At 40.5% G+C, this 24261-nt stretch overlaps 3 protein-coding genes across 3 annotated transcripts; 2 read left to right on the top strand and 1 right to left on the bottom strand.

Annotated features, from left to right (window-relative positions):
• Positions 1 to 1856: 1856 nt before the first annotated feature.
• Positions 1857 to 6598, top strand: LOC136679246 (calcium homeostasis modulator protein 5-like). The gene is made up of 2 exons (XM_066657670.1): positions 1857 to 2647; positions 4745 to 6598. Exons 1-2 carry the CDS (start codon positions 2078 to 2080, stop codon positions 5123 to 5125), a joined length of 951 nt encoding a protein of 316 aa, XP_066513767.1. The 5' UTR covers positions 1857 to 2077; the 3' UTR covers positions 5126 to 6598.
• Positions 6599 to 8684: 2086 nt separating this feature from the next.
• On the top strand, positions 8685 to 13872 carry LOC136679336 (RWD domain-containing protein 1-like). Its single transcript, XM_066657799.1, has 7 exons — positions 8685 to 8949; positions 9553 to 9618; positions 10075 to 10205; positions 12038 to 12181; positions 12804 to 12936; positions 13088 to 13150; positions 13596 to 13872. The coding sequence occupies exons 1-7, from the start codon at positions 8877 to 8879 to the stop codon at positions 13706 to 13708; spliced, it is 723 nt and encodes a 240-aa protein (XP_066513896.1). The 5' UTR covers positions 8685 to 8876; the 3' UTR covers positions 13709 to 13872.
• A 692-nt stretch (positions 13873 to 14564) lies between these two features.
• On the bottom strand, positions 14565 to 23795 carry LOC136679071 (amine sulfotransferase-like). Its single transcript, XM_066657352.1, has 7 exons — positions 23694 to 23795; positions 21176 to 21328; positions 20291 to 20499; positions 19996 to 20122; positions 17344 to 17438; positions 16858 to 17038; positions 14565 to 15777 (listed from the first exon to the last, which is right to left on the bottom strand). The coding sequence occupies exons 1-7, from the start codon at positions 23698 to 23700 to the stop codon at positions 15647 to 15649; spliced, it is 903 nt and encodes a 300-aa protein (XP_066513449.1). The 5' UTR covers positions 23701 to 23795; the 3' UTR covers positions 14565 to 15646.
• Positions 23796 to 24261: the final 466 nt, after the last annotated feature.

Genomic DNA, 24261 nt, shown 5'->3' with positions numbered 1-24261 from the left:
ATCCAAAGTTAATCCCAGCAGTCTGTTTCAACACCTGAAGCACAATCTCCTCACAGTAAATATGAACACTGCATGGCTCAAATAAAAGAGACACTCCCAGCAACGTTGGAAAAAAGATTCCAGCTTTAATACTTCAGCATTTACAGTATGAGACTTGTCAGTGAACTATGAAAAAAATACAAAAAAAAAAAAAAAATAGAAGCAGCTCTTGGTGCCGCAAAGAGGAGCAAATTCCTGATTAATATCCTTCATTTCTGGCTCCACGTTGGGTCCACATACTTATAAAGAATCAATTCCTCACAGCTGTGTGGATAGAGAGAAAAGGCCGATAGCACTGCCGGGCTGATTTTGTGGAGTTTATAAAGCAGTGATGATGTTAACTGTGAAGACTACAACCACTGAAGCTGTAGAGAAGCTCAGAGATCAATACAAAGTCAATAAAGGTTTTCAGTGTTAATGTCCAGCCCTAATGGACAGTGATTGAATCACAGTGAAAAAGGCAGCATGGGTCCAAACGTTTGTAGACATTAGTGCTGTGCCCTGTTGCAGTGTTAGTGCTGTTGCGTGTTATCCTTATAATAGTAATATTCAGACATTTTTATATGATGACGTCATGCAGTTACAAATAAAATGGCATACCTTAGGTACAACAAGGTGAGGCGGAAAGTGGCTCTGTGGTGGAGGAGTTTGTTCCAAAACGGAGAGAGCGACTTCAGTCATGTGGAGGTGGTTTGGTTTAAAAGAAATAGCAGATGTACAGCAATATGTAAAATACGCAAGAACTAACCAGGGAAACACAGCCAATCTGTTTCACAAGCACCCGGTTGAGTACGATCAAAGTCAAAAATGCAGAGCAGAACTCAACAGCCAATGTGAGACAGATCACACGGACTTAGCATAGCATCTATTTTGCAATTATTTCGTTATTTACTGTGAAGCTTTAATTGTGTTTCATTTGAACCCAGCAGCTCCCTTTCACACTGTGTGAAAATGTCATGACGAACGGACCAATAGAAATGCTCCAAATTTACTAGACAATTTGTTTTATACAAAAATCTGAATCTTAGTAAGTTATTGTTAATTTACAAAATAAACAAATGTTTACGGTTTTTTTGTTTTTATACTAAAATAAACGTTGCTATATAATTATTATTATTTATTTATTTTTAATTAACAATATTTATTCAGTGTTTTTTCATAATACCAAGAATATCGTTATCGATACACAGTGAAATATTGTGATACTATTTTAGGGCCATATCGCCCACCTCTAACAGACACCTAATGACTGATTTTAAGGTGTGTGCTTCGTGGACACGAGACAGTACTGTGTGTATTACCTTTAGCCGAAAGGATGAGATATTATGTGACACTCTGGAGCAGCTGATGATCCTAAGGTCACCACACCCAAAGCCAAGTATCAGCTGAAGTTCTCCTGCACTGTAAGAAGGCTTTATTCTGAGTAATTCAGGCTCATTTTTAAGGCACAGTGTAAACAGCAGCTGGGATATTCAAATCTGGTTACACTAGGTCTGATTATTAGGTCAGCAACATGATTCAGTACTTCAGAACTAAATAAACCACACCCACAACTGTTCATATGACAACACAAAACAAAGGCAATGCATCACAATGGCATTTAGAACAGTGACAGTGACAGTGACAGTTTGACTCTTAAGAAGTAGTTAAAGGGTGAACACTCTCATTTGCCACACATTACAGAAGTGTGTGTTACCACCCTGTGCAGGGCTTTGTGGTATTTATTTCACATCTGCTCTGGCAGGAAGTGTCTAAGCTGAAACCAGATGAGCCAGTCTGTGGCACGGGGGGAGGAGGCAGGACGGACAAAGAAAGGGTGGAGTTAGCTGGAAGTCAAAAGTGAGAGAGAGAGGGATTTCTGCGGAGACAAAAAGTGGAGAGGAGACTGTAGAGAATGAAGTAAACAAAGAAGAAGTTGAGGAAAATTAGAGTTTCTGCAAGGTTCCGGCCTGAAGAAGTGTGAACTGAGAGATTGCATTAGAAAATAAACAGAGAGCCGCGGGCAGTTTCTTCATCTGAGAGTTTTTGAGCAGTTTGGATGTTCTTGGCACCTTTAAAGCCTACGATGGATTCCTTCAGCACTGTAGTGCGTTTTCTGACCAATCAGAAGACCACCATTGGGTATGGAGTCATGGCCATTGCCACTATAGGCAGCGAAAGGATTTTTTCCCTCTTTTCCTTCCAGTGTCCGTGTAACCCAGACCAGAATTTCTCCTATGGCCTCTTGTACATGTTGGGGCCTGCTGTGGTGTTGTTGACCGTGGGTTTGTTTCTCAGCACAGCCTTGTGGCGCCTCTGTACCGGCTGCTGTCTAAACCCTACGAAGCTCTGCCCCAGGGGAAACTGTATTGGCTGTGCCTCCATCCTCCTTAAGGTTGTGGTTGGAGCTTTGGTGGCTCCGATCATGTGGCTGAGCGTGGCTCTTCTAAACGGGACCTTTTATGAGTGTGCGGTCAGTGGACTGGAAGATCCGTTTATCATCAATCTCTTCTGCAAGAACAGGACCGGCTCGTGTAGAACGGAACTTGCCAAAGTGCCGTGCAAAACATCCAACTTACCTGTGGCTGAGACTATTGACCTTCTGCTGATGCTCAGGGCTCAGTCTCAGGTGAGTAGCACACACACACACACACACACATACACACACACACACTCATACATACACGGAAGAAGGAAATGTCACGGTTGGGACAAAAAACATAAACAATCCAACGTCAAATTTGCCTACTTCTCTGGATGGGCATGGCCCTCTCTCCAATCATCTCTCTGTTTGTGGTGCTAGCCAGCACAGGGGTCTGTCAGCTGATGTGACAGGTCTGGGCATTTAGACGCCCTCCTGAGGCTGGTGGCGCTGTGTGTGACTGGCGGAGATGACGGGTGAAACTGAAAATGATGAATGACTGAGGAGAAAAAAACAACCAAAACAAAACAAATTTTTTTGTAATGTATTTTCTGTCTTTTTTAAAGTTACCATTCCCCTCTATATCATGATTGGCACTGGACATTGTGATTTTAGGCTCATGTACAGCTGCTCAAGGGAATTCTATTCAGTTACAAGAACCTTAAAGACAATGTTTATATTTTAACCCAACACACTTTTCATAAAATTCAGAGAATGGTTCCTCACTGTTTGCCGCTCTCCCGTCTGTTTGCGCTGGAGAAGGTCTGTGTTTGTACACAGCTGGTGCATGTGGGTAAAAGAGATCCAGACAGACTCTTGTTCCGCTGACACGTCTACATTGCGTTTTACGATAGAGTGTGGACAGATAATCACTAATACAGAGGAAACCCTGATTTCCTGTTGAGCTTTTACCAGAAAAACCTGTAGCTCTAAAGATTTCACACTTTCTGACCCAGTGGAGTCTTAATGCTCAAAATGTAACTACATTAATCTCAAAATATCATGATGCTATTCTTAAAGTCTTGAATTCTATTTAATAATGGCACTAAAATGTCTTTGTTTAAATGCATGTTCGTTGAAAAGTACATTTTTTTATTTATAGTTTTTTTTTTAATCTTACTCATCAAATTCAAACAAAAAAATTCTTTTAATTAATTAAAAATACTGGTGGCACAGTGGAGCAGCAGGTAGTGTCTCTGTCACAGCTCCAGGGTTCTGGAGGTTGTGGGTGTGGTGTGTTCTCCCTGTGTGTGCATGGGTTTCCTCTGGGTGACTGTCTGTGAGGAGTGTGGTGTGTTCTCCCTGTGTCTGCGTGGGTTTCCTCCGAGTGACTGTCTGTGAGGAGTGTGGTGTCTTCTCCCTGTGTCTGCGTGGGTTTCCTCCGGGTGACTGTCTGTAAGGGGTGTGGTGTGTTCTCCCTGTGTCTTCGTGGGTTTCCTCCGGGTGACTGTCTGTGAGGAGTGTGGTGTGTTCTCCCTGTGTCTGTGTGGGTTTCCTCCGGGTGACTGTCTGTGAGGAGTGTGGTGTGTTCTCTCTGTGTCTGCATGGGTTTCCTCCGGGTGACAGTCTGTGAGGAGTGTTGTGTGTTCTCTCTGTGTCTGCGTGGGTTTCCTCCGGGTGACAGTCTGTGAGGAGTGTGGTGTGTTCTCCCTGTGTCTGCGTGGGTTTCCTCCAGGTGACTGTCTGTGAGGAGTGTGGTGTGTTCTCCCTGTGTCTGCGTGGGTTTCCTCCGGGTGACTGTCTGTGAGGAGTGTGGTGTGTTCTCCCTGTGTCTGCGTGGGTTTCCTCCGGGTGACTGTCTGTGAGGAGTGTGGTGTGTTCTCCCTGTGTCTGCGTGGGTTTCCTCCGGGTGACTGTCTGTGAGGAGTGTGGTGTGTTCTCCCTGTGTCTGCGTGGGTTTCCTCCGGGTGACTGTCTGTGAGGAGTGTGGTGTGTTCTCCCTGTGTCTGCGTGGGTTTCCTCCGGGTGACTGTCTGTGAGGAGTGTGGTGTGTTCTCCCTGTGTCTGCGTGGGTTTCCTCCGGGTGACTGTCTGTGAGGAGTGTGGTGTGTTCTCCCTGTGTCTGTGTGGGTTTCCTCTGAGTGTCTGTCTGTGAGGAGTGTGGTGTTTTCTCCCTGTGTCTGTGTGTGTTTCCTCCGTGGTTAAGCGTTATAGACAATGAGTGAATTAATGAATAATTAAGGTCCACACATAAGGCTCTAAATGTCTGGATTAGTAATATAGTACATAAACAAGCTCAATGTGATTTTCTAAAATAATAAAACCTAATAAATCTACAGTAAATATGTATGTATTTGTGTCCAGATCCTGGGCTGGGTTCTCATTATAAGTGCGGTTCTGGCCGGCCTGATCGGGACATGCTACAAGAACTGTCGCTCTCAGGTGAGCTACCTGCAGCTGACCTTCTGGAAGGTGTACATGCAGAAGGAGAAAGAGAAGTTCGACAGTTTCGCCGATGATTACGCCACCCGACTGGCCGAGAGGAACATGAAGGCCTTCTTTAACAATCAGGACCCGGAGGCCTTTCCATTCCCCAATCACACCGCATGGGAAGAGATCTCCTCCATTTACACTTACAGCCACAGCGACCAGTGCTACAGCACACTGCAAAGATACGTGGAGTCTCCAGACAGGGACTACACCTCGGAGAAAACCCCGCTTCAGATGGAGTACACACTGGACTAGAGACTGGACTAGAGACCAGGGCATGGAACACTAGGATTACCTTCTCCTTTTTTTGTTTTTGCTTTTTTGAATCAGCTTTTCATTTAAGTTACATTTCCAATGATAAAGACATGGAAATACAGCCAACAGACTTTTAAACAACCCCTTTGCCACCCATCTAAACCAATATAACATTTTTTCTCCTGAAATCTTGGTCACTCCTGGTTCCATAAGGTCCAAACGTCTATATACTGAGTTTAACATGCATCCTTAAAATGTTTAGAAGATATATATCACACACACATAACCAGAGAAATACTAATAATCGGATTAATGATGATTACTAATGATTAGTATCTTAACAGTCCGTGTATGATATGGTCAACATCAATTCACATTAAACCTTTACAGGACACACATTCTAACACATTTCTACAGTTTAACACAGCTCAACGTCTTAATAAAACATCTGTGACATGCTTTGCTCAAAATACTACAAGGATCAAACAAAACAGCAGGGTTCTCCCCCTGTATAATCAGCCTTTTCAGAACGGCCGGATTCGGCGACTGTTCCTTTAAATGAGAACGAGCCACAGCTCAGTTCAGCACGAGATCCCGGGAGTGAAGAGCGAGGAGAAGCTCTGGTTTTAACTAATTTTACCCAGTTCTTCCTTCTTCTTTCACATTTCGCTTCGTACACTATTTGTTCTTAACTTGCTGTGTCTGTTTTACGTCTCTAAACCTCATCTTTGCTCTCACATAAGCTCAGGGCGTTTCATTTAACCCCATGTTTTCTGACACAGGCAGCCCACAGAACTGACTGGTTGGTCTTGTGTGTGATTTGGTAAGCTCCAGATCCCCAAATAAATGTGTACACGAACTGAACGAGTCATTTCTTTCACGTCTCCTTTAATGATAAAGCTGAAGCAACAGCCCATTCGTTTCATTATAATTGTTTTCAGAGTCTGTGGGCTTTTTATTTATTTATTTATTTTTTGGTCTTTTACGTTCAGGAAATCATTTTAAAATCCTGCTCTCCAGGAATCAGCTACAAACTACAGATTCTGTACAAAGAGCTTAGTTTGAAAACAGAGAACCGTTACTTTAAAGTGACTAAACTCTTCAAGCCGAGACATGCACCGGGTTCTCAGCGATGAATCAAAGTGGTGTGATGTCAGAGCATGTGATGAAAGTTTCTGTACGCACTTCTACTGAGTGCTTTATATCTTTTATTTGATATTTAACACTTAAACGAGCTGTCTGTGTTTATTTAAAAATTGATTTGAACCGGGGGTTTAAGAACAAGCAGATCCTTGTAGTTGTTGTTGCTGTTGTTGTTTTATCAGCACTGAGATGTTTCTGTACTCAGGAACGCACAAGCCAAAGAAATGTCTGTCCGTCTGATAAAGGTCAATGAGTGTCTGTTACTGTACAGTGTTTTAGACATTATCTACTTACCACATACTAATAACTATAAACACTGCTTGAGTGAATAATGAGTAATAGCTGTGGTTTTTAAGGTCACATGCGTACACAGTGTGCATAGTTTCTGTAAAAAAAAGCATTACCAATTAAATGAGCAGCTACACACGGTCACAACTGGACATTTTGCATTTCAGAAATAATCATCCAAAATCACTACCTGATCATTGCTGAAGTGGCTGTATGCCATCAAATACTTCACAGAATGTTTCATCTTTTCTGAAGCATTCTCGGAGCAGTAGAGACTATATACTGCTTTAAAGGGGGACAAACCACCAGTTAATACACTTCCCTTTAGATGAAATGCTGGGGGGAAAGGTGTCTACAAACCTCTGGACACGGACTTAGTGATCTGTAGATAAGAGGAGTCAAATCAACGTAAGTAATTCATCAGAGTCACGCCTTGCTGTCATGTTGTGGCTCTTTGTAATGAGAAAACAACTTGCTTCACACCTTCATCAAGAAGTACATCTTCATTCAGGAAGCCAGCAGATGGTTTATAGCCACAAAAAGGAAGGAAACTGCGGGCACAGGTTTCGATCAAACTAAACAAGCCTCATGCATTAAGAGCTTCCTCTTAACCATGTCTCAGTGAGTAAAACACTCTTAAATCTAGTCCAACACATCTACCAGATATTCATTTACAGAGTGTATTGATATTGAAATGAGAATATTATTTGAATATTTAGGGTTTTTCTCATCGTTTTTTACTTCTAGACATACTTTTCTAACTATGTTGGCAGATCATTATGATTTCTCTACCTCTAGTACGTTCAGATCATTCATTCAATTATTCATTGTAAGCGTTTATCCAACTTAGGCACGTGGTGGCTCTGGAGCCTAGGTGGGAACGGGTGACACACACTCACACACTCTCTTCAGATCATTTCACTTGATAAATAAGCTTAAACAGTAGGTTACATAATGTCAGATAAGTAATAACATGCTAATAATACTCGCTGTTTAAAACATTCATTCAAAATAAATGTAGGTGTGGGGACGACTATCAGTGCATGATAACGACTCTGTAATATGCGTAATTACAAATTACAAATAAATAAAGTTTTCCATGCCTTATTAAGTCATTCCTTCATTTATTTTGAAAGGATGACATCAGCATGGTCCAGATACAACAACCTCAGTAACTGAAATATCACATATGTCGACAAGCTTAAAATAATTTTACATGCCATGACCTCATTTTTTTGTTTTGCAACCACTCACTAAACCACTGTTTATAAGTCAAAATAAACTCTTTATTTAAATAGTCTATTTTCACATTGTAATTACTTAAAACTATTTATTTAAAAACCCCACCATTTTAAAGACACCCCATCCCCGCAAAAACAAACAAACAAACGGTGGAATAGCAGGTCGTGTCGCTGTCACACAGCTCCTAAAAAATGTGGGTTCAAGTCCTGCTCTGGGTGTCTGTCTGTGAGGAGTTGGTGTGTTCTCTCTGTGTCTGAGTGGGTTTCCTCCCACCGTCTGAAAACACATGTTTGTAGGTGGATTGGTGACTCAAAAGTGTCCATAGGTGTGAGTGTGACCTTCTGTGCAACTAGCTTGCTAACTTTCAGCTATGTATCTATAGAATAGTGAGAATATAAAAGTGGACATTACATTCTTTTTTTATTATTATTAAAAGGCAGCGGGGTGGACTCATTGTTGTGTTTAAATGTGACTGTCTGCTCCAAATCCAATCCACTCTCCATGGGAACAAATAAGCAGACATTCACACAGATTAACAGCCCTTTCTAGAAATTCAGGTAAATTCTACATAGGGAACTAATTAAATGACTCACAAACCACATATTTTTGTCTGTCATTGACACCTGATTTGTTTAATGAACATGAGTTAATATTAAATAATTTAATCTATTATTTTTTTTATATAAAATCAGTTCAAATCAGTTAAAAAATGTCTATTGTCTGTATAAAATGTAATGTCAGTAATAATAATAATTATATATTTTTTTCATTTGATTTGTTGATTGTTACCGATATTTAAATAATATTTCAAAAGTTAAACCAAAAATGTTCACAGAAATATGACCTACTCTACGTGAGCTTGTCTGAAACGTCTTCATTTCTTCAGGAACAGAGATCGTGAGAGCAATGCTCAAGTGCACACTTCATCTGAGTTAGTACACTTACTTATTGGAACACACTTTGAAATCCAGACGTGAGTAGCTGATGCAAAATATCATCGATTGGATCCACTCCTAGCCCAGGCACATTTTTGTCCGTGTTCAAACCGCAGCCGGTTGATGGGAAACAGCAAAATAAAATGACGGATTACGCAGAGGAGCAGCGAAACGAACTCGAGGCGATAGAGTCCATTTATCCAGACTCTTTTACAGGTAGAGTTGAACACTTAATGTCTTATTGTTAGCTTACCTTCCCTTCTAAAGCGCCCTTAAACGGCTTGGGCTTGTTCTGTCTACATTGTTTACATTTAAATGTATTAATGCTGGAATATGCTTTAACATAGATCAAAGAAGTATTAAGACATCTATTAGACGAGGGCGTGTGCTGAAGGTTTTCTTTTAAACAGCTTTGTTAAACGAAGTAACTTAGCTAACAGTCCTGATGTCGTTGGAGTGTACCAAATGGCAACATGCTCCCTACATAGCGCACTACGAAGGTCATAGGGTAATGTATTCTGCGCCAAAAGAGGCTTTAAAAGTCTAAAATCTTTAAAGTAGTTTTTTCCTAGCAGAAGTGTTTTGTAGTTTAATTGTAAAAGCAAAACAAAGACTTACGTTCTTTAGCTAAATAGTGCACTACTGAGTGATCGTGGCGCCATTTGGAACACAGTCGTTGAGAGTACTCACACGTTGGCCTGGAAGCCAGTTAAGCAGCTAAGTACTTTGCTTATTAATATGTAATAATACATTTGAGTGCGAAAGAGCCTATTTTGCCATATGTTCGTAATTAATTCGTTAATCCTTCTGTTTTTACAGTGCTTTCAGAAGACCCCACAAGCTTCACAATCACAGTTAATTCAGATGCGGGAGAAAACGATGAGAGTAAGGATCAGTTTTAAATAAAAACTTTATTTAAAAGTGTCATTAGTAACATTTGTGTCAAAAACGTATTATAATAATACACCTTTTCAGTGTTGGACATAATTCAATTGGCTATATACACACACACACACACACACACACACACACACTGAATGTCGCCATGCCCAATGTCAGGTGTTGGTCAGAGGGGTAGATACCCCCAGCTCTGGACTATGGAGCATCCAGTATGCATAGGTTTGCTTCGGTGTGCCATTAATAAGTCTCCAACATCAAGACCTGGCCTCACTTAAGTTTATGTGGCTTTGTGCCATCAAACCCTCACAGGAGCTAATCTAAAGCTTTCCCATAAAACCATAAAACTAGAGACTAATCAAAACAAATAGTCTCTGTTTCATCAATGAAGAGTCTCCCACCCTTCTCTCTCTCTCTCTCTCTCTCTCTCTCTCTCTCTCTCAGCTGTTCAGGTAACGTTAAAGTTCACGTACGTGGAAAATTACCCAGATGAACCTCCTCTATGGGAAATCCAAGCTCATGAAAACCTTGAGGATTTGGACACAGAGGACATCCTCACGCTGCTGCAGCAACAGGTTTAATTTAGAGGAATTTTATGTCTTTTTATTTATGTATTTATGTCATATATAAACAAATAATTTACGCAGGGGGTCTTACTACAAACCGGATTCCAAAAAAGTTGGGACACTAAACAAATTGTGAATAAAAACTGAATGCAATGATGTGGAGATGGCAAAATCTAATATTTTATTCAGAATAGAACACAAATCACAGATCAAAAGTTTAAACTGAGAGAATGTATCATTTTAAGGGAAAAATATGTTGTTTCAAAATTCATGGCGTCAACAAATCCCAAAAAAGTTGGGACAAGGCCATTTTTTACCACTGTGTGGCATCCCCCCTTCTTCTTACAACACTCAACAGACGTCTGGGGACAGAGGAGACCATTTTCTCAAGTTTAGAAATAGGAATGCTCTCCCATTCATGTCTAATACAGGCCTCTAACTGTTCAATTGTTTTGGGCCTTCTTTGTTGCACCTTCCTCTTTATGATGCGCCAAATGTTCTCTACAGGTGAAAGATCTGGACTGCAGGCTGCCATTTCAGTACCCGGATCCTTCTCCCACGTAACCATGATGTTGTGATTGCTGCAGAATGTGGTCTGGCATTATCTTGTTGAAAAATGCAGGCTCTTCCCTGAAAGAGATGACGTCTAGATGGGAGCATATGTTGTTCTAGAACCTAAACATAGTTCTCTGCATTAATGGTGCCTTTCCAGACATGCAAGCTGCCCATGTCACAAGCACAACTCGGGTTATCCTTGTCCTCTTGGGTCCGGATGACATGGCGTCCCAGTGTTCCATAAAGCACTTCAAATCGTGACTCATCTGACCACAGAACAGTCTTCCATTTTGCCACACTCCATTTTAAAAGACCCCTGACCCAGTGCAAACGTCTGAGCTTGTGGAGCTTCCTTAGAAATGGCTTCCTCTTTGCACTGTAGAGTTTCAGCTGGCCACGGTGGATTGTGTTCACTGACAATGCTTTCTGGAAGTATTTCTGAGCCCATTCTGTTATTTCCTTGACAGTGGCATTCCTGTTTGAGGTGCAGTGACGTTTAAGGGCCCGGAGATCACGAGCATCCAGTAGAGTTTTACGGCCTTGACGCTTACGCACAGCAATTGTTCCAGATTCTCTGAATCTTTTGATGATGTTATGCACGGTTGATGATGATAACTTAAAGGTCTTTGCTATTGTACGCTGGGTAACACCATTCTGGTATCGTTGCGCTATCTTTCTGCACAACAATGGTGGAATTGGTGATTCTCTTACCATCTTGGCTTCAGAGAGACACTGACACTCTGAGAAGCTCTTTATCAAATTACACAATCATGTTGTCGATTGACCTAATTAGTGTTAATTGGTCTTCCAGCTGTTCGTTATATGCTCAATTTCCTTTTTCCAGCCACTTATTGCTACTTGTGCCAACATTTTTGGGATTTGTTGACACTGTGAAATTTTGAATCAACATATTTTTCCTTTAAAATGTTACATTTACTCAGATCAAACTTGATCTGTTATCTATGTTCTATTACAAATACAATATTGACATTTGCCATCTCCACATCATTGCCTTCAGTTTTTATTCACAATTTGTTTAGTGTCCCAACTTTTTTGGAATCCGGTTTGTGTGTTTTCCTGTCATACACGCTCCTATTTCTTCAAGAGATGTTTGGGAAATCTTAGAATTTAAAATGAAGAAATCCACACATTTGCACTTGTGTAGATCATAATCTTAACTTAATCATGTGTATTTGTTAAATTAGTATAAGGCTTGTAAGGGAAGTTGTTTCATTACATTCATTATAAATGCCCTGAGGTGTGTGTGTGTGTGTGTGTGTGTTTAGGCAGAGGAGAACCTAGGCATGGTGATGATCTTCACTCTGGTGACGGCGGTGCAGGAGAAACTGAATGAAATTATCGATCAGATAAAGAGTAGAAGAGAAGAGGAGAAGCAGAGGAAAGAGAGGGAGGCAGAAGAGGCAGAGAAGGTAATTACTGGTTATGGATGACACAATGAACGAGTATAAAAACAGAAGCATTATATTCGACTTGGTTTTTAATAATGATACACGTTTTTTTGACTAAAAATGACTTAAAACAGAGCCAGAAATTTTGGTCTGATCTCAGATTTGGTCTAAGTGTAATTTAAAGGCCATATACATGTCAGTATTTGTCAAAGAATATATTTACATCAGCTGTTAAGTCTATTTTAAGAAATAGTAAATTATTTAAAGCAACACTGCGTATTATTTTCACCTTAAAATGACAGCTTCAGAATAATCCAGATGCTTCACTGAGCTGTAATAGCCTCTGTCGTTGCTATTCTAGGCTCGGTACTTCAGAAACTGCACTATGTAACTTTGGAAGGAGGGTAGAAAACCTCCCACCCCCTTGAATTCATGCCAGTGGTTTAAAAATAAATGACTGTCTACAACTGCAGGGGGAGCAACAGGAGCAAAAATGGCATATCTTACTTAGTGTTGCTTTAAGTGATTATTACATCAGAGAATGAATTGTCATCTGTTGTTTCATCTGTAATTAAAAACAACTGTTAGATAAAACTAACTGCTCAAAGTTAATTCATGTTCTTTATTTTAATGTCCCCTCCAGCAAGCGTTCCAGGGCACTGTGGTGACGATCGAGAACTTCCTGTCATGGAAGGCAAAATTCGAGCAGGATATGGCCGAACTGAAGAGTAAAAAACAGAAGGAGGAGGAACAGTCAGGAAAAAATAAACTCACAGGTAGTCACCTACTTTAAACCCTCCTCCAGCACTGGGAAGTGTAGCAGTGGAACAGTGTTCTCTGGAGTGACGGAGCTCCATCAAGTATTTTGCCTGTGTCTAGTGCTGTGTTTGAGGAGAAAGGAGCTGAACATTTTCCTCTTTGTTACAGGAAAGCAGCTGTTTGAAACAGATCATAACCTCGACACATCAGACATCCAGTTCCTGGAGGACGGTGAGTGATGTTAATGATGATGAGGGGTGTCCAAATAGTATTTCTCATTACTTTTCTCATGATTCTTCTTCATATTTCCTGGTGCGTTAAAAGAACACTACGTAAGATTTGGGTTTTTTGCTCCTGGGGTGTAATTCATTTTTACAGCACTGTACTGAAATAAACGGGGAGGGGGAGGGAAGGGATGTGGTTTCCGACCCTGCTACCAATGTTTCATAGTGCAGTTTCTGCAGTGCTGAGCCTTTAGTAGTGGCAACAGAGCCTCTGATATCCTTATTGCAGATCAGTGAAGTATATCAATAATTTTGCAAGCTTACATGGGAAAAAAATTACATAGTCTTCCTTTAAGGGAATGAATAGCATTTTGAATATTTCAAAATATTGATAGTGAAAGTTACTCATTGCACCTTTAGAGCGCTTACGGACTGTGGTTCTCCTCCTGCAGGTGGGAACAGTGTTGAAGTGGACGAGTCTCTGTTCCAGGACATAGACGATTTAGACCTGGATGAAGATGACCCTGACTTTGACCCTCTGGATCTGGGCAGTGATGAGGACTAAAGTGAAGAATGAATCTGATTTTCTGCCTTAGTTTGGACACTAATGACCCTTCGGACGGGAGAAAAAAAACAAACTGTTTCTCCAGGAGGCGGGACGCCGCGTATTTTACTTAAAAACTGTTAAAACACGATCATTTCAGCCCTTCTGCCATTAAACACCTTCAGTTCCCAGCTGTGTGTCAGTATTTATGTTTTATCTGTTCTTTCTTTTTGGTTATTAACAGAAAAATTTAATTTATCTGAGAATATTTGTCTGAGGAGGTTGTGTGTGTGTGTGTGTGTTTGTGTGGGGTGGGGGTTTTCATCCAGGTGCTTCAGTTTCGTCCCATATTCCAGAAACAAGTGTTGGTAGGAAGATGGGCTGTGGGAGAATGTCCATAGGTGTGTGTGTGTGTGTTGGTGACTCTTGACCCACTGGGATCCTGATCAGGACGAAGCACTAACAGAAGATTAATGAATGAGGAATTAATTAATAATTAGTGTTGTCAGAAATGTATCTCTGGCAAAATATTTCATTGTATTTTATTGTGAACTTCTGCCATAGTTACCCTGGGCTCAGTGCTGCAGAAACAGCACTATGTAACTGTTGGAAGATGGTAGGTAACCACCACCCACCCTTGATTTCAGGACAGTGCTATAAAAGTGAATTACACTCTGACTGTAGGGGAGCTCAGTTCTTCCACATCTTCCCTAATGTTCCTTTAAGTTGAATAAAAATAATTCGGAATACTTGTGCCCTGAGGGATGCGGGATCTGGAATTTCACAGTGGTCTGTCTTGAGGTTTCTCACACACACGTTTGCGGTGTTCAGTTTATTTCATACTTTTGTTTTACATTTATGATCAATCCGTTCTTTTCAACCTGCCACTTCTTCCAAACATATATCTACATAAAAAATGGATCTAATAATGGTATTTCAAGGGTCTAGATAATTGAAAAAAAACCTTTAAATGTGCTGATGGTTCTTGTGCTGGCGGTGGGTCCGGAGCCTACCTGGAATCATTGGGCGCAAAGCGGGAATACACCCTGGAGGGGGCGCCAGTCCTTCACAGGGCAACACACACACTCACACATTCATTCACACACACACCTACGGTCACTTTTGAGTTGCCAATCAACCAACCAATGTAACAGGAGCACCCAGAGGAAACCCACGCAGACACAGGGAGAACACACCACACTCCTCACAGACAGTCACCCGGAGGAAACCCATGCAAACACAGGGAGAACACACCACACTCCTCACAGACAGTCACCCGGAGGAAACCCATGCAAACACAGGGAGAACACACCAACTCTTCTCAGACAGTCACCCAGAGGAAACACACGGACACAGGGAGAACACACCACACTCCTCACAGACAGTCACTTGGAGCAGGAATCGAACCCACAACCTCCAAGTCCCTGGAGACTGCGACACCTACCTGCTGCTCCACCATGCTGCCCTTGAGATAAATATTGTTACATTCAAATATTTATAGTCACAAATAATCAGTTATTACAAATATTTAAGAGGCATTAAAATATAATACACAAGCAGAACCCTGAGCTCCACAAAGAGCAACAGAACTTAGTTTTATTCAGAAAAAATGAAAAACAATCAAACATCAGACTCCTGATTTTAAAACTGCAGCTACGTAACAGACAATCACTGGAGAAAGTGACACCTAGAGGTGTGGATGTAACAGAATCTGCACTAAAGCTAAACATGGCCGCCTCCTTAAAGAGACCCACACTATGGAGCCCACACACTCTTTCATCGACTACAGAACAGTTCGATACATTCAACCCGTAAGTCATAATAAAAATGATTTAAAAAATGTAAAAAAAAAAATTCTGATGATAAAAATAATTTGTTTGATCTTTAAATAATAAAATACATTGTTATGGTTCTAATGATTATGCAGAGGTGAGAACAAGCAGGTTTTTAAGCAGAAAATCATGTATTGACGAGGTCAGAGATGTCCCAGACGAACGAGAGCGGGACATCCTTCACCTTCTCCTGAAAAACTCTGTCAAAGTTCTCACTCTGAGCCACGGTAAAGTAATTCTTCCAGTCCCCCACTGTACCTATTACACATTAAACACAAGTATACACTCATCAGCCACAATATTAAAACCACTGGCAGGTGAAATTAATAGCATTGGATTTAAAAATATATATATATTTTATTCCAAGAAATTTGGGGGCATTTCCAGTGGTCCATTCATCCTGAGATTTACACACAGTGTGAAGGAGAGCTTCTGGGTTCAGATGGAGTAAACTAAACATCCAGACACTGAGATACATGATTGTGAAGGGACAGCGACAAAGTAATTTAACAAATATATCTACCTCAAATAAAATTTGGGAAAATTGGGTGCACGCCTATAAACAGCAAATGTAAAAAAATATATAGGAAATGTTTTCCTTTGTATAGCATTTTTTACTCATGAGGTTTTTATTACTATAATGTTTTTTTATATTAAGACCATCTTGATAACTCAGTTGAAAAATAGTATCAAAAATTTGCATCTATTTCTTGTTCCTGTTATTGTTATTCTTCATTCATTCATTCATTCATTATCTGTAACCGCTTATCCAAGTCAGGGTCACGGTGGGTCCAGAGCCTATCTGGAATCATTGGGGGCAAGGCGGGAATACACCCTGGAAGGGTGTATACCTGGAGGGGGCGCCAGTCCTTCACAGGGCAACACAGACACACACACACACACTCACACCTATGGACACTTTGGAGTCGGCAATCCACCTACCAACGTGTGTTTTTTGGACTGTGGGAGGAAACTGGAGCACCCGGAGGAAACCCACGCAGACACAGGGAGAACACAACTCCTCATAGACAGTCACCCGGAGCGGGAATTGAACCCACAACCTCCAGGTTCCTGGAGCTGTGTGACTGCGACACTACCTGCTGCACCACCCATTGTTATTCTTATTTATTATTATTTTTATTTTTACTTTACCCCTTTTAACCCTTAATTGTAGTGTCCTTGTTTGTCTTGAAAGGCGCTTATCAAATAAAATACTATTATTACTGTTTCTAAATATCTGTGAGATATCTTTATTTATGCTTCAAATGAGAACCTACAAAGTGTACCCAAACTTTTGACAGGCACTGAACTAAAATGTACTTGTGGATTGTCCTGTACCTTTCCGGAGGAATCTGCCTTGCTCTTGGTCCAGCAGGGAGCTGGGGATCAGTGAGTAGTTCGCTTGCTGGTTGTGGACCATGTTTTTAAAAGTGCTGTGTTTCACCACGTTTTCCAGTTCACTTTCACTCAAACTCCTGCCCAGAAACTCACAGATCTTCTCCACCACTGACTGCAGGTCCTGAAAAAACAGGTATTTGTTTTTTTATGAACTGATGTAGCAGGTGATTTTATCTCAAAAAATTAATCTGTATCACACATGAATTTCACAGCATCTGATAAGCAGTGTTCATGCTGCGCTTTAGTGCCATGGAAGCAGACATACGGGTTAGAATACACAACAGGAATGTTCAATTATGAAACATCTACAGCAAACAACCTTGAAAATAATCAATTGATCAAACAAATCTGTCTTAATAATAATAATAATAATAATAAACCCATGAGTCAAGTGTAATGGTTCGAGGAGAAAGTAGCAGCTGAGACCTTGATCATGTCTTCGTATGTGATATAGAGGAAATTCATTTCGTTTCTGAGAGAGTACCAGGTCGTAACATGTTCGAACCAGCAGCTTCCATAAACTGAAAGAAAGAAATGTTTTAATTAGAATGACCTTTGATTTTGTGTTTGTATTTAAGCAGACAACACTACTTCCCCATTTAGCTGTGCAAGCATCTTGCTACATAAAGATATAGCATTTAAATTTGTGAAGAATCAACAAAAAGTGGGACACAATCGTGAAGTGGAATGAAATGTATTGGATGTGTCGAGCCTTTAAACAAATAAAAAACTGAAAAGTGGGGTGTGCAATATAATTCGACCCCCTTGCTTTAATACTTTGTAGCGCCACCTTTTGCCGCAATTACAGCTGCAAGTAGCTTGGGGTATGTCTCAGTTTTGTACATCGAGAGACTGAAATTCTTGCCCAGCTCAAGCTCAGTGAGGTTGGATGGAGAACGTTTGTGAACAGCAGTCTTCAGGCCTTTCCACAGATTCTCGTTTGACTTGGCCGTTCCAACACCTGGATATGTTTATTTTTAACCATTCCATTGTAGATTTGGCTTTATGTTTTGGATCATTGTCTTGTTGGAAGATAAATCTCCGTCCCAGTCTCAGGTCTCTTGTAGACTCCAACAGGTTTTCTTCCAGAATGGTCCTGTATTTGGCCCCATCCATCTTCCCATCAATTCTGACCATCTTCCCTGTCCCTGCTGACGAAAAGCAGGCCCAAACCATGATTCTGCCACTACCATGTTTGACAGTGGGGCTGGTGCTGTGCTGCTTTTACGCCAAACATATCGTTTTGCATTGTGGCATTCTTCCACATGTTTGGTGTGTCTCCCAGGTGGCTTGTGGCAAACTGTAAACGAGACTTTTTATGGATATCTTTGAGAAAATGCTTTCTTCTTGCCACTCTTCCATAAAAGGCCAGATTTGTGCAGTGTGCGACTGATTGTTGTCCTATGGACAGACTCTCCCACCTCAGCTGTAGATCTCTGCAGTTCATCCAGAGTGATCATGGGCCTCTTGGCTGCATCTCTGATCAGTCTTCTCCTTGTTCGAGATGAAAGTTTAGAGGGACGGCCGGGTCTTGGTAGATTTGCAGTGGTCTGATACTCCTTCCATTTCAATATGATTGCACACACAGTGCTTCTTGGGATGTTTAAAGCTTGGGACATCTTTTTGTATCCGGCTTTAGACTTCTCCACAACAGTATCTCGGACCTGCCTGGTGTGTTCCTTGGTCTTCATGATGCTCTCTGCGCTTTGAACAGAACCCTGAGACTATCACAGAGCAGGTGCCTTTATACGGAGACTTGAGTACACACAGGTGGATTCTATTTATCATCATCAGTCATTTGGGACAACATTGGATCATTCAGACATCCTCACTGAACTTCTGGAGTGAGTTTACTGCACTGAAAGTAAAGGGGCCGAATAATATTGCACACCCCACTTTTCAGTTTTTTATTTGTTTAAAAAGTTTGACACATCCAGTAAATTTCATTCCACTTCACGACTGTGTCCCACTTGTTGTTGATTCTTCACAAAAAATTTAAATTTTATATCTTTATGTTTGAAGCCTGAAATGTGGCAAAAGGTTAAAAAGTTCAAGGGGGCCTTTCGCAAGGCACTGTACGTCTTGTTATTCAGCATTTAAAAATTGTTCATTCATTAATTCATTCATCATCTGTAATCACATCATCCTGGGGGCTTCAGGGAGAATATAGCATGTGTACATTTACGTTTTAAAGCTTTTTCTGTGGAACGTATGAGTGTAAATCTAAATTCAAACATTCTCTTGCTCTTTTTGTTGTTTTATGATAACTGTTGTGTCGTACTGAGACAGACAATTGTCATTTTAATAAAAAAAAAAACCCTAACAAACAAACAAAGAACCAAAACCTAAAAATTAAACAGTTTGAAGACGGCAAGTGACAAGAATTTACTAATCACTGCATTCATTACCCTTTCCATCAGGAAAAAGCACTGCAAATATATGTTTTAAGATAAGATTGGGGTTTCAATGTAAACGATTGTGAACATAGTGTATCAATTCTTATTTTTATTCTGTTTTTTTTTTTTTTAATAAAATGAAAAAGGTCAATTTTAATAATGTGCTATTTTCATTCATTCATTCATTGTCTGTAACCCTTTACAGTTCAGGGTGTGTCCAGAGCCTACCTGGAATCATTGGGCACAAGGCAGGAACACATCTTGAAGGGGGCGCCAGTCCTTCACAGAGCAACACACACTTACACATTCACTCACACACTCACACCTACGGACACTTTTGAGTCTCCAATCCACCTACCAACGTGTGTTTTTAGAGCGTGGGAAGAAACCGGAGCACCCGGAGGAAACACACAAAAAAGTCCCCCAGGGGAAACCCATGCAGACACAGGGAGAACACACCACACTCCTCACAGACAGACACCCGGAGTGGGACTCGACCCCCACAACCTCCAGGACCCTGGAGCTTTGACAGAGACACCACCTGCTGCACCACGTGACGCCCACCAAATGTAGGAGAATGTTTAAATTTTGAATTACAATTATACACTACACAAAAATTGCTTTAAAACTTACAACAAAATAATTTGCATGTCAGCTCTTAAAGGTTGATTACAATAGTTACCTCGTCCATCCATGAATTTCTCATAAAAATCATTAAAGTCTTTGGGAGTCTCCAGCATTTTGGCGTATTTGTGGAAGTGGTAGTATGAGACCAGAACATCCTTCGGGTTTCTCGCCACATAGATGACCTTTGTGACCAGGAAAGAAAAAAAAAACACAGCCTTTAAAGCTATGCTCACAGGGGACCCAGATATTATTTTACACATGCACAGTGTGTATAATCTCTATAGAAAGACTGCTTTCTCTCATAGAGACCTGCTTCAGTGCTCGTGCATTTCATTCCATGCATTTCTGACCTTGCCTGTGCCCTGTCTGAGGCCGATGGGGAGGAATTTGGGCCACAGGTGTGTGACTTGAAGTCTGGGTGAGCTTTCAGCAACAAATTTCTCCTTGCCCCCAATGAGCTCAATCCATGGCACTCGCTCACAGCTCAGCTGACCATTCGTCTTCGCTGGGTCTCCCTTCGCCTCGATCAGAATCAGGATCTGTTGGAGCCAGACTGTGCCTGCAGGGGAGGGTTCAGAGGTCAGACTGAATCATTTAAGGGTTTACAGAATAAAAGGATTCAAGAAAAACCTTCAAGAATGCAAGAAGCCTTCTTCATAAAAACCTGTTTAACCTATTTTCAGCGGGTGGGTGGAGCTAAACTGATGTTTAAACATAATTCAGATCCATTCATATTAGGGCTGGACGATACGGGCAAAATGTATATCACAATATATTCCTACATTTCAGTCGATATGATATAATTCTGATATTGATATAAACAACAAACTGCCCGGAACAAACAAGAAACATGACATCACCATCAAACATGAACCTCTTGGCTTTGTTAATATTAATATTTTTAATAAGTGCCCTGTGATCGATGCTGTAAATAGTGTAAATTGAACATAAATGTGTATAAAAATCATATAATAGTTATTGAAACATTTTATATTGCGATAAATATCGATATCGTATTACTGTCCAGCCCTAATTCAAATCAAACTTATGTATGAAGTTTTTTTGTGCAGACTTATAATTTGAATTTCTATATAATTGCATCAAAAATCTAACTTTTTTCAAGTATAAAAAGAAATTATCTTCCCTTTCTCTGATTTATTAATTAATTTATTTTTTACATTTGCACATGTGCTTTACACCTTTAGAAAATCACTTTGTAGTAGTTTCACTGATACCTGACTTGGGGAACGTGACACCAAATATGTCCGAGTCTTGAACCTCCCAGTTCAGGATGCGGTCGACCTCCTCAGGAGCATGAATCCCAGAGATGAGGTTAAAACCTCGGTGAGGAACAAGCTTGTGCTCAAAGTTTTCATCACTTCCATTTTCTGTGTAAAACATACAGCAGAAAACATACCATCAAAACAATACACGTAATATATATATTGATATCATGCGTGATATGAGTTCTATGTTCTGTTGTGAATAAAACATGGGTCGATGAGATTTCCAAACCATTGCATTCTGTTGAAATTTACAATGATTCACACTTTACACCATCATTCTTTTGGGGGGGGGGGGGGGGGTCGGATTATAACAGCATTTCACTACATAAGACTATAAAAAAACTGTCTATGAGGAGGAAATTATATGCTGAACTTATCGTGTAGACACAGAGAAGTGTAGAGTGTATCCCACAAAGCAAACCCAAAGTCAAACCTACCCAATCTCATAGTTTATATCTCAGACATTTGGCATGTGAAAGTTATGAATATCTGTAGTCATGCTCTGTGGGAAGTACACGGGTAGTTCTGCTCTGTGTTGTTGACACTGATAACATCATTCACTTAAAAATAAATGTGCTCAGCTTTGACTCTAACAAATTGTTCTCAGATGCAAGATGCTTTTTTTTCAGATTCCGGAAGATTACATCTCAGCCAAATCAGATAAAGACCTGATCACATCCAGAAACCTGAACTTTGTACCCTTTAAACCCATTATCATTGTTCCAAATCCACTCAAATGATAACAAAAGACACCATGTCACTGTACAACTATTTACAGCCTGCACTGGCATGCAGTGATATGATCTTTTTTGTATTGATACATTTGAAAAGCGTATTTTTGCTTACTTCTTTACATCATTGAAAAATGCCAGTTTTAAGGTGTGAACATTTGACGGTGATGTGGTAAGTGGAAACGGTCCAAATATGTTTTTTGCTCCTGTAAAAAAATATGGAAATATGAGACGGGAACAGCAGAAAACGTTTAGTTCTATTTGTTGCGAGTTGTTGGCCCCTATAGATCAGACTTGTTTTTCCAGCCCAAGTCATCACATTGAACTCTTTGTCTTGTCTCTCAATCCATTCCTGAGCAATTTTTGAAGTGTGACAGGGCCACATTATTCTGCTAAAAGAGGCCATGATGACCTGACGTCGTACAGTCTGCAACAATTTTTAGGCGGGTGATATTTGTGAAAGTAATATTCACATGACTGCAGACACCCAATGTTTCCCAGCAGAACATTGCCTTCTGTGCCATCACAGTACGTCTTTTGCAGGTTTCCCCAAAAACTGTTCTGGTGTCTGATCCTTTTATCTAGAAAATGACACACGTTTTTCCACATGACGACACAGAAAATGTGATTCAACAAACCCGATGACTAGCCTACACTCCACTTGTACATCAGTGAGCCTTGAGGTCACCAGGTCACCACTTCTACTTCTTTTGACCAATATTTATTTATTAGGCACAAACCACTAGAAACAGAGAACACCGCACAAGACCTGGCTGCTTTGGAAATGCTCTTAACAAAACCTTCAAATCCCACATTTGGTTGTTGTCTAATAGCCCTTTGTTCCCATTCATCTACCTAATTCAGAACTGTTCAGCATTCTTCCACCAACTTGAACTAGTTTGTTCCCAGTTGGAATCAAAGACTGGGAATGTCGAGCTAAAAATGCTCCAGAAAGAGCTCAGAGCCTCAAATAAAATATTGCCTTGCAGTGGAGCTGGACTGGGTCATTTGCAGCATGGTGTAATTTCTCGGTGGCATGCAGGAAATTGTTACATGTTTGATTTTTGCCTCTGTTGTCAACAGGACTCCACTGTTCTCACAGTTCATAGAACTGTATCATTTAAATACATTTATCAGAACACGCTGTAACAGTGGATACCCCCACCCCACTGTCACTGTTCCCATCAAATAGATGAAAAACATGGACTGGTTCGCTGGATTTCACAAACGTTCCAAGAATCCTGAAGAACCAGTTCTAGAACCAGAATTCTTTTGTTGGAAAAGTGACAAAGATCCTTTGGCTTACTCATTTTTTACTGCAATTTCAGAACGTACTGTTCACATACTGCTGTAACCTGATAATCAAATGTTATTCAAGTCTCCCGTCTGATTTGACTGATTGATGTACATATGACAAATAAAGTTATAGATTTACTCATTAGGAATACATGTTAAAGGCATTTCTTTTGTGCATATCTACACTGAAATGCAGTCTGTCTTTTTTAGGATCAGAGCAGATGAACTTGGATTGAATACAATCTAAAGCAACTGATAAAATTAAACTGGTAGTGAACCTTGGCATGTAAACACCTTGAGCAATTTAAATTAACATATGTTATACATACAGACACACACACACACACACACACACACACACACACACACACACACACATATATATATATATATATATATATATATATATATATATAAGCTCTTTCTTGCCATTCACTTACCTGCCATTATTGTGGCTGAAGACTATACATGCAGTTCAGTTCATTCAAGACTGATACTCGTGTAATTCCTATCACCCTGACACCTCTCTCTCATTCTCCCACACTCTCCTCCCCTCAACACCACCCCTCTCTTCCCACTCGACCACGCCTTTCTCTCTTTCAAACCCCCCCCCCCCCCCTCACACACACACACTCACACAGAAGCATTACAGAAGCTGGTTGAAGTGCAGCAAAAAAAATGTTTTACTTATCACAGACAGAAGCACCAAATTCTGTACAAACCTGCATCCTACGCAACCCCGACAACACACAATCCCAGAGTAGATGAAGGCCAGCAGAGGTACTTGATCTTCTTACGATGAGGGGTGTCTAATGGTGGGTAAAGGTGGACCTGCTTAGTCAAGGCCCTTCTTGATTGTGGTGTGCTCTTACAGCACCAGAAATACATTTATATTGGTTTGTAATATTGATACATCTCCAAATTCAGAGAATGGCTAACTGCATAAAAGTAAACAACTATAGACAAGTTATACTTCAACCACGTACAAACAGATAATTTTTTCCCCTT

This window comes from Hoplias malabaricus, chromosome Y (assembly GCF_029633855.1).
Source record: "Hoplias malabaricus isolate fHopMal1 chromosome Y, fHopMal1.hap1, whole genome shotgun sequence".
Classification (NCBI taxonomy): Eukaryota; Metazoa; Chordata; class Actinopteri; order Characiformes; family Erythrinidae; genus Hoplias; species Hoplias malabaricus.
This window is presented reverse-complemented; position numbering and strand designations above follow the sequence as displayed.

What these genes read in the sequence shown, in the direction of transcription:
- LOC136679071 (XM_066657352.1), bottom strand. An exon ending in CATACGAAGACATGATCAAG is followed by an intron (nt 17,039 to 17,343) that starts GTCTCAGCTGCT and finishes CTGTTTTTTCAG; the next exon opens with GACCTGCAGTCAGTGGTGGA. An exon ending in AGGCAGATTCCTCCGGAAAG is followed by an intron (nt 15,778 to 16,857) that starts GTACAGGACAAT and finishes AATGTGTAATAG; the next exon opens with GTACAGTGGGGGACTGGAAG.
- LOC136679336 (XM_066657799.1), top strand. Translation starts at nt 8,877, where the DNA reads ATGACGGATTACGCAGAGGAGCAGCGAAACGAACTCGAGGCGATAGAG. An exon ending in TGCGGGAGAAAACGATGAGA is followed by an intron (nt 9,619 to 10,074) that starts GTAAGGATCAGT and finishes TCTCTCTCTCAG; the next exon opens with CTGTTCAGGTAACGTTAAAG. An exon ending in CATCCAGTTCCTGGAGGACG is followed by an intron (nt 13,151 to 13,595) that starts GTGAGTGATGTT and finishes CTCCTCCTGCAG; the next exon opens with GTGGGAACAGTGTTGAAGTG.
- LOC136679246 (XM_066657670.1), top strand. Translation starts at nt 2,078, where the DNA reads ATGTTCTTGGCACCTTTAAAGCCTACGATGGATTCCTTCAGCACTGTA. An exon ending in TGCTCAGGGCTCAGTCTCAG is followed by an intron (nt 2,648 to 4,744) that starts GTGAGTAGCACA and finishes ATTTGTGTCCAG; the next exon opens with ATCCTGGGCTGGGTTCTCAT.